This window comes from Gymnoscopelus microlampas (genome assembly GCF_963454915.1).
Source record: "Gymnoscopelus microlampas genome assembly, chromosome: 14".
Taxonomy (NCBI): domain Eukaryota; kingdom Metazoa; phylum Chordata; class Actinopteri; order Myctophiformes; family Myctophidae; genus Gymnoscopelus; species Gymnoscopelus microlampas.
Window position 1 is genome coordinate 8,010,862 of NC_139951.1, and position 9,205 is coordinate 8,020,066.

Consider the following 9,205-nt stretch of genomic DNA (forward strand, 5'->3'; position numbering starts at 1 on the left):
ACATCAGAGTCTACCAGATATGAAGGTGATGTTGGTTGGTGGAGAACAGTATCAGAGGAGCGAAGCTGGAAATCACATACTGCAGAAGACTGTGTTTAAACGAACTCCATACAAGGTGAGTAATATTATATGAATGTTATGTTATAATGAATGACTTCACTCAAAGTAAAACAGTAAAGTGATCAAATATGTTTTCTGAAGATAATGTAAAAGTATCTGCTGTCATGAGTGTTCATTGATCATGTGATCAATGAACTCGAGGTTACGAAGGTAACCCCGGTTTGTTTAAATTCTGAGTAACATACTCACTATGGGATATCAGCGCCCCCTGGCGATGCACAGAGCTACATACAATAAACTCCCGGGCCATTCCATTGGCTGTTAAGGGTATGTCACGTGTCCGGTAGACCGGAACCGGCTTAAAGCCGCTCGCGTGACGTGGCTCATCCTCTTTAACACCAGCTCTCTGCACGCAGATGCGCACAAAAAGGGGTGTTAGGTGAGTTTGTTACTCCGAATTTAAACAAACCGGGGTTACCTTCGTAACCTCGAGTTTGTCTTCAATTCTCCATAACATACTCACTATGGGATTCATAAACCCCCCTGGGGCTATAAAACCCCCAAACCCTCACAGCCCCGCACGCCCATCAGCCCCAAGGCCCCGCCCCCCTGGGCGTGACCTCTGGCCTCATGGGCACCCCAGCCCACCGGGCCAGGGTGCGGGATATAGAAAAAGGTAGACCCTGACAGACCAAAGTCTGCCTCATGCAACTAATGAACAGACACGAGTCTGCTCCATAAGTAAATACGAGGAAACAGGGCCTCCTCCCCTGGAACCCACCTACTGGCGGTCCCGAGGGGACACAGGAGAAGGAAGTCTGGAGAGAGACACCAAGCCTGTCCATCTCCCCTCCTAACTAGAGACAGCCGCCACGCCCAGAACGGCGTGCGCCACCGACGACGCCGCAAAGTCCAGGCTGTAGAAGGCCGCAAAGGTCGACGGAGACGACCAGTTAGCCGCTGCGCATATCTCCTGGACCGAAACACCCCTGGAGAGGGCCCAGGACGCAGCCAAACCTCTAGTAGAGTGAGCCTTCAGTCCTTCTGGAACTGGAGCACCACCACTGACGTAGGCCAGCCTAATGGCATCCAAGATCCATCGAGAAAGCGTCGCCGTAGTCACTGCCTTCCTCCGACCACCTGGGCCATAGGAGACAAAAAGTTGAGACGACGACCGGCCGACCACTGTCTTCTGGCAGTAGAGCTTTAAAGCCCTCACCGGACAGAGGCAGTGTAACCGCTTATCCTCCGCCGAAGCGAAGGGAGGCGGGTGGAAAGCCACCAGCTCGACTGGAGCCTGGGCTACCACTCCATTCTTGGGAACAAACGCCATGTTAGGTTTAAGCAAAACCTTCCTGCCGTCACCCGAGAACCGCATGCATTCAGAACTCACTGAGAGCGCCTGCATGTCACTGACCCGTTTAGCCGTAGACAGGGCCACAAGAAGGACTGTCTTGAGACTAACGACCTTCAGGTCCGCAGACTCAAAAGGCTCGAAAGGGGGACGGCAGAGTGCATTCAGCACCAATGCCAAGTCCCAGGCCGGTAACAGAGGCCTGCTGACCGGCCTAGCCCGCCTGGCCCCTTTCATAAAACGGCGCACCAAAGGATGCTGACCAACCGTCTTGTCACCGAAGCCCTCGTGACAAGCGGAAATGGCCGCCAGGTACACCTTTACTGTTGAAAACGCCAGGTCCTGGTTTAACCTGTCTTGCAGGAAAATAAGAACACAGCGCACCGGGGCTTGGAAAGCCACCACTGGCGGCGACTGTTCCTGACACCAAGACGCGAACATGTTCCACCTGCCCTCATAGGCATCTGTCGTGGAAGCGGCCCTCGCCCCCTGGATGGTAGCTACCACGTCCGGAGGCAGACCACACGAGGTCAAGTTCGCCCTCTCACGGGCCAAACCCATAGGTCTAGGTCCTGAGGGCGTTCGTGGCAAATCATGTCCCCTCCCTGCCGTAGCAGGTCTGTGTGAAGGGGGAGGGGCCAAGGCTCGTCGTAGAGGAGAGGAGTTATCTCCGACCTCCACACGCCCCATGCCGGTGCCACCAGCAGTACTGACCGACCCTGGAGCCTGACTCTCTCCAGCGTCGGGGGGATCAGCTCCAGTGGTGGGAACGCATAAAGCAGTTCGTCCGGCCAACTGTGTGCCAAGGCGTCCAGGCCCAAGGAGTCCCTCCCCTTCACTGAGAAGAACCGAGAACACTTCGCGTTCTCTTTGGAGGCAAACAAGTCGACCTGAGCCCGGCCAAACCTGGCACAAATCAGGTCCGCCACCCACGGTTTGAGGGACCATTCGCTGTACCACAGCTTGCCCCTGGACAGCAGGTCCGCACCGCTGTTCAAGATGCCCGGTACATGAAACGCTCGTATTGACGCCAGACGCGAGTCGCACCACAGCGTCAGTTCGCACGCCAGGCTGTCCAACACCGGGGAGGTCAAGCCCCCCTGCTTGTTGATGTAGCACATGGTCGTGGTGTTGTCCGTCCTGACTGTGACGTGACAACCTCGGATGCGAGTCTTGAAGTGCTTGAGAGCGAGAAAGACCGCCAACAGCTCCAGGTAGTTGATGTGGGCCGACTGTAAACTGAGGTCCCACACTCCCCTGGCCGGACGGCCTTCGTGTACAGCTCCCCAGCCGGTCAAACTGGCGTCCGTGGTGATGACCTTCCGTGATATCACGGTGCCTACTCTGACCCCCCCGGACAGAAAAGCTGCTTGTGACCACGGTCTGAGTGACTCCATGCATTGTGAAGACACCAGAACTTTCCGAGAACCTCGAGTGGACGGGATCCCGAGAGCCCGCATCCACCTCTGAAAAGGTCTCATGTGGAGCCTGCCCAAACGGATCAGGTGTATAGCCGAAGCCATGAGACCCGCCGCCTGCATGCAAAGCCTGTAAGTGACTCGACGCCCCACGTGGAAAGACCTCACTCAGGCCAAAAAGCTTGTCTATCCTGTCCTGGGACAGACGCGCCATCAGCGTGTTCGAGTCCAGCGAGATCCCTATGAAAGTGGTCCGCTGGGACGGGACCAAAACGCTCTTCTGAGCGTTGACGGTGAAACCGAGCGACGATAGGTGAGAGAGAGCTACATTCGTGTGTTGTATCACCTCTTCCCTCGAGCCCGCCGCCACAAGCCAATCGTCGATGTAAGTCGACAGTCGGATTCCCCGCCGCCTCAGTGGAGCTATAGCCGCATCGGTGCACTTCACGAACACCCTGGGGCTCAGGGGAGGACTGTGTACTCGTACACTCTCCCCTCGAAGCCGAAGCGTAGGAACTTCCTGTGCGGGGGGTAAATTGGGATGTGGAAATAAGCATCCTTGAGGTCGATGCTCGTCCACCAGTCCCCGTGACGCACCGTGCGTAACAGCGCCGCGGTCGTCAACATTCGAAAATTGAAAACCGTCAGGTACTTGTTGAGACCCTTCAAGTTCAGAATGGGTCGTACGCCCCCCCGTTTCTTTTTCACCAGAAAATACTTCGAATAGAACCCCAACCGGTTCTGATCCGGAGATAATTCTTTTATGGCGCCCTTGCTCAGAAAAGAGACAACCTCTGCTCTCAATGTGCTGGCCGCTTGTCCCTTCGCATGAGAAAACATTACCTTGTCCGTCATGGGAGGTTTGGTGGAAAACTGCAGCCTGTAGCCCTTCTGTATGGTGCGTAAAACCCAGGGATTCGGCTTGCAAGCTTTCCATTGCGTCAGGCGCTGAGCGAGAGGGTTGGTGGGGGCTGCTGACGTCATCGTCCCCTCGGAGCGTGTGCGCGCTGCCATGGGGATTAATGGTGTCGCTACTCGTACCACCGGAGTCATATGCGTGGCTAACGCTAGAGACGGTGGAGGTAGCGATGGCCCGTGCGGGAGACATGGGGAAGTTACGTGATCGTTTAACACTGAAACTTTCCATGGCCTGAAACTTCTCCATGGCCGCCGCCATCTTGGCCCCTTCTGCCGGTCGCGCTGGGAGTGACGACAGACGGGGGCTCCGCGGAGGAGGCGTTCTGCCGCCCTCTCGAGGCGAGCGTGGCATAATACACAAAGGGTTGGTGACACGACAAGGCCACTGGTCCGCCATTTTGGCCTCCTCGGCCGCCGCCATTTTGGATCTCCCTGGGAGTGACGACAGACAGGTCCTCCTTTTCTGAGGAGGCGTTCTGCCGCCCTCTAGAGGCGAGCGTGGCATAATACACAAAGGGTTGGTGACACGATAAGGCCTCTGGTTCGCATTTTGGCTCTGCCACTGTGGACCCGAGCGGCCATTATGTGCTGATCGACCAAAACATGACTCCTGTTGGACGGGAGACAAAATTGGCGTGACCCCGATACATCGGCGCTTAAGCGCCCGATGGGAAGGGGTGGCACCGATTTTATTGCCTTTACTGTATTTGATACAATTAGCGGGTTCGTCCCGACAATGCTCGGAAAGTCGCGAACGGGACTTACCGAGCATTGCGGGCTCATTGTATTCAGCACACTCAGCGGGGTTATCCCAGCAGCATTTGGAATGTCGTGAACCGGACATTCCAAATACTGTGGGCTTATAGACACTGAGCGACGTTGCAGGGGGGCCCGCTGCTCGGGGACCCCCCTGCTCCGCCGCTCGCAGACAGGTGGAATAATGAGAGGTTTTGTAACTTTCAACATGTTTATTACAGTGGACTGTACACACACATTTGGAACAACACTCACTTTTTCCATGACACTCAAATCTTTCTGCATAGCATTGTCTAACGGTACAACAAAAAGTTTGTGTCTCTTGGCGCCCGAGTCCATCGGAGCTGACAAAGAACCTGTCCTCTTCCCTAACAACACTGACTGGGGGCCCAGCCTCCACCCACTCCCTCCGAGGGGACCTGGGTGCTGCCGCTGGACAAGCGAGTGTACTGGGGGCAAAGTGTCAGGTAGCCCGCCCGCGACGGGATTTTCCTCCGTCGCGGCGTTGAGATTTGGCAGCGGGGGGGGGGGGTTACGGCGGGGGGGCTCCCTCCGGTCCTGTGCCCTGGTTCGAGGGCCTTCTGTGGCGGTTCTCTGGGCCGAGCCGGGCCGAGAGTTGCTGGCCGATGACCTGCGGGAAGAGGAGCGTCCTCTCCCCGCAAGCTGAGGTCTCTCGTCGCGGGGCTTGTTTTCTTTCTGGGGAGGAGCGGGTTCCAAGACGCCAGACGCCGCTTCCTGCTGTGCTTTTCTGGACTCAGTAGAATTGCGTAGGAAGTCTGGGGCGCCATCAAAGAGATTGTGTGGCTTTAAAGGCAGAGCCATCAAGGTTTTCTTGGCGTCCGTCACCTCGCTCTTGAATTTGGCTAGCTCGAGCCATCTAGCACGCTCAATCGCCGCACAGTCTGCCATCGCCTTATCGTTCCACATGGTAGCGTGGCAGCAAAGCCGGATCGTGAGCTGCTGCAGTTGTTCCAACTCCGCAATATCCTTTCCATACTTCTTGCGCAGCTCGGCCAGACGAATGGCAGCCGAGCCCTGAAGTATGCCGGCTGCGTTGAGCGCGCGCGCTGCTAGCGCCGATGATTTGTAAGCTCTCTTCACCACTGTGGAGATAGCCTTCTCCTTTGCGTTGGTGAAGTGAGGTTCGGGAGTCAGACCTACGGCGCTCGGGTGCTGGTCCGCAATGCCCCGGGCCAGCACCGGGTCCATGGGGGGAAGGCTGTTGAGACCCACCTCACGAGCGCCCAGCATCTCGATGGTGAAGTTGATCCTGGGGGGCTCGTTGTGGGTTACCCAGGTGAAGTGTAGAACCTCGTCGAAGCTGCTACACATCGCCACCTTTCTGGACCTGGCTGGGCGTGCAACCTGCGGAGCCAGGCCCTGGTAGCCCGGGACGGGAGCCACGGAGGAAGCTCTCTCCTCCGTTGGACGCACGAGACCGCATCTGTCGTGAGCGCGGTCGAAAACCACCGAAACGGGCTCCTCGTCTGGGTCGGTGGTGTCGGGGCCCTCTCCCTCCGGATCCTGGGAGGCGGAGGGAGCCCCCGGTGCGTCGTCGACGGGACTGGTCATCACAACTTCCCTAGTTGGTTCTGGTTGAGAAGGTGCGATATCGTCCTCGTCGGCCTCACCCTCCTCCATGCTGTCCACGCTGGAGTAGACACTCCCGTCCTGCGACGCGCTGCCTGAGTCTCTGCGTCGTGGTGATCGGGGTGGGGGAAGCGGGGAGGCGGGAGAGGTAGGGCCGCTAGCCTGCTGCATCTGGCGTGGTCCACCCGACACAGCTGCAGTGGCCGCTGGAGACGTGCTGTGCTCGCTCCGTGAGCGGTGTGTCCCTCCACTCACGGAAGCAACAGCGTGTGATGAGGCATCATGGCGCCGTGGAGCGTTGTCCTCCGGAGGTGCCATGGTTGTCGGATGGCCCATAGTGAGAGGCTGTACGTGGTGTGAGCCGCCACGCACGTTCCCTGGGCCGGTGTCCGTACGGTGTGTCGCCCGTGCCGTCGACGAAAACTCACTGCTCGACTGGGTGGTCCGCCCGGCGAGAGCTCTGGCCCTAGCCAGACGGGCGTCGAGGTGCTTTCCTCCGAAGAAAGTACAGTCCACACAGTAGTCTGCCTCGTTGGGATCGTTTCTCGCCGATTTAATGGCGTGCTGCAGTCCGAGGCAGGCTATGCAGACCTGGTGAGGATCGTCGCCGGCGATGAGATGCTGGCATCCATCGAGGTCACACCGACGGGGCTCCTCCATCGTGGGGCTAGTGTGGTTGTAGCTGAGCTAAGCTAACAAACAAAGAACGAACAAGGCAAGGCCAGCTAGCTTAAAAAGCCGGTAGCAGCTAGCTTAAAAAGCCGGTAGCTTAGCCGTTAGCCTAGCACGTTCGGCTAGCTCAGAGACACGAGGAGGAAAGAACTGAAGAGAAAGACGTTGAAATAAACAAAAAATAGCCGCGGGAGCGTGCTACTTGAGAAAGAAAAACCTGTGGGGAACACAAGTGAACCCGCGGTGGGCTAAAGCTGGTTTTCTAGATCCTGATGTAGATAAATGTATGTGTTGTATTTTTAGCCGTGTGCATCTGTCGAGCAGAGAAGCTAAAAGGGGATGAGCCATGTCACGCGAGCGGCTTTAAGCCGGATCCGGTCTACCGGACACGTGACATACCCTTAACAGCCAATGGAATGGCCCGGGAGTTTATTGTATGTAGCTCTGTGCATTGCCAGGGGGCGCTGATATCCCATAGTGAGTATGTTATGGAGAATTGAAGACAAACTGTCAGTGATCAATACACACAGATGTTCATGTTCATTTTCAAATGAACATGAAGTCCAACACATGTAGATTCTCATCATGTCTGTAATCTTTAACCCATTAAGACCTGGGACGCATCTGTGTCATTTCTAGATTTGAGCTAAAAAAGCGTTATTTTACACATATACAAGCTCATTGCGCGACTCTACGAGCTTGTAGATCTGCTATTTTTTGAAAAATCGTGAAAATGTGTGCAAATCTTTGAATATATATTCTTTTAAAGTGAACATTTTTAACTCAAATCTTTGCTTCTGGCGGTCCCTGGAAGAAAATATTTTCAGATGGGGGTCCGCGGCCAAATACATATCCTTTTGGGGGTCTTTGACATGAAAAAGTTTGAAAACCACTGATTAGGATTTAGAAGACATTTAGAATCCCCCCAGAAGCAAAGATGATGTTGTTATTATTATTATGACTAACATACAGTAAACTTCATATTCCAGGAGTTTAAAACCCAGACTAAACTGACAGAATGTGTCAGACAACAGAGAGGAGTTGCTGGAAGAAAAGTGAGTGTGGTGAACTGTCCAGACTGGTCGACTACACCTCCATCACAGAAGATCAAAGACGTCCTTCTACACGGTGTGACTCTGTGTTCTCCTGAACCCCATGCTGTCCTGTTGACTGTTGATGTCAGGTCCAGTTTCTCTGAAGCTGACAGGAGATCAGTGGAGGAACACATGGAGCTGCTGGGGGACAGAGTCTGGAGACACACTCTGGTTCTGTTCACAGAGGGATGGTGGCTCGGAGGGAGACGTGTTGAGGAGTACATAGAGTCTGAAGGAGAACCTCTGAGGTGGATCCTGGAGAAATGTGGATACAGATACCATGTTCTAAATTCCAAAAAGTGGGACATTTCAAAGAGACAAGTCAAAGAGCTGATGGTGAAAATAGAAGACATGGTGATGAGGGACAGAGGACACGTTGGACCTTCGAGACAGATGACACTGATTGAAAGACTGAAAGGACAGAAAACCTTAACAGAAGAAGAATGGAAGAAGAGAGAGCAGGAGATGATAGAGAGGATGTTGAAGTCTGTGGTGATGGAGCCAGAAGAACCAGAAGAACCAACCCTGCCAGCTGTCAGGAGAATGAACAAGACGGACCTTGAGGATGCACAAAGCATGGACTTTCCTCCCGTTAGTGAGTATCAATGTGTGTGTGTGTGTGTGTGTGCGTGTGCGTGTGCGTGCGTGTGCGTGTGGGTTGCGAGTGTGCGTGTGTGCGGACATTTGCTTGATAATGGATGGACGCATTTTCATGAATCTTGGAGGGAATGATCAGTGGGCTGCTCTGAGGGTCAAAGGTCAAAATGACATCATGGTTCATATCTGAGGAACAGACATGTAGAGATGTTGTGCTGGGCTGCAGGGTTTTCACATCCAGGTGTGTTTTTATTATCATTGTAAATGTCTTGCTGTCTGTTGTCTTCTGTTCCAGTGAGTGGTGGAACACGCTCTTCAGGATATGACACGATGAGTGAAGCTCCTACCCAGACTGATGCTGATGTAAGAGTGAGAGATGAAGATGTTTCATAGATAAAACCTTAGTCTGACATTAATCACACACATTTTAATTATTATTTCTTTATGTTATGTTTTATTTTATTATAAGTCTGTGGTTAAGGAGCCAGTAGAATCAACCCTGTCAGCTGTCAGGAGAAAGAACAGCATGGAACTGATTCCTCCAAGCAGTGAGTATCAATATCCTGTTTACAGCATATCATCACTGTCGAGTGGAAACCTTGTATGATACTGTTACTTTTCAAAAAAGAACCTGTGTTTAAATGGATCCGATAGAGCACCGAAGTGTGACATTACTGCCACTAAAGGCTGCTATCGCCCTGGGTCACGGAGTCATTTTTTGTATTGGGAATTTGCCTAATGTATTA

General features: G+C 54.0%; 1 protein-coding gene across 1 annotated transcript in view; it reads left to right on the forward strand.

The window, feature by feature from the left end:
* LOC311060014 (GTPase IMAP family member 2-like) overlaps nucleotides 1-8,852 on the forward strand; it is a gene marked incomplete at its 3' end in the record, with an annotated part of 101,564 nt that extends 92,712 nt beyond the window's left edge. Inside the window, exons 2-3 of the mRNA XM_084078139.1 lie at nucleotides 7,758-8,457; nucleotides 8,755-8,852. Of these exons, the coding sequence (XP_083934265.1) occupies nucleotides 7,758-8,457; nucleotides 8,755-8,852 (798 nt within the window). The remainder of the gene's footprint in view (nucleotides 1-7,757; nucleotides 8,458-8,754) is intronic.
* Between the last annotated feature and the right edge of the window lie 353 nt (nucleotides 8,853-9,205).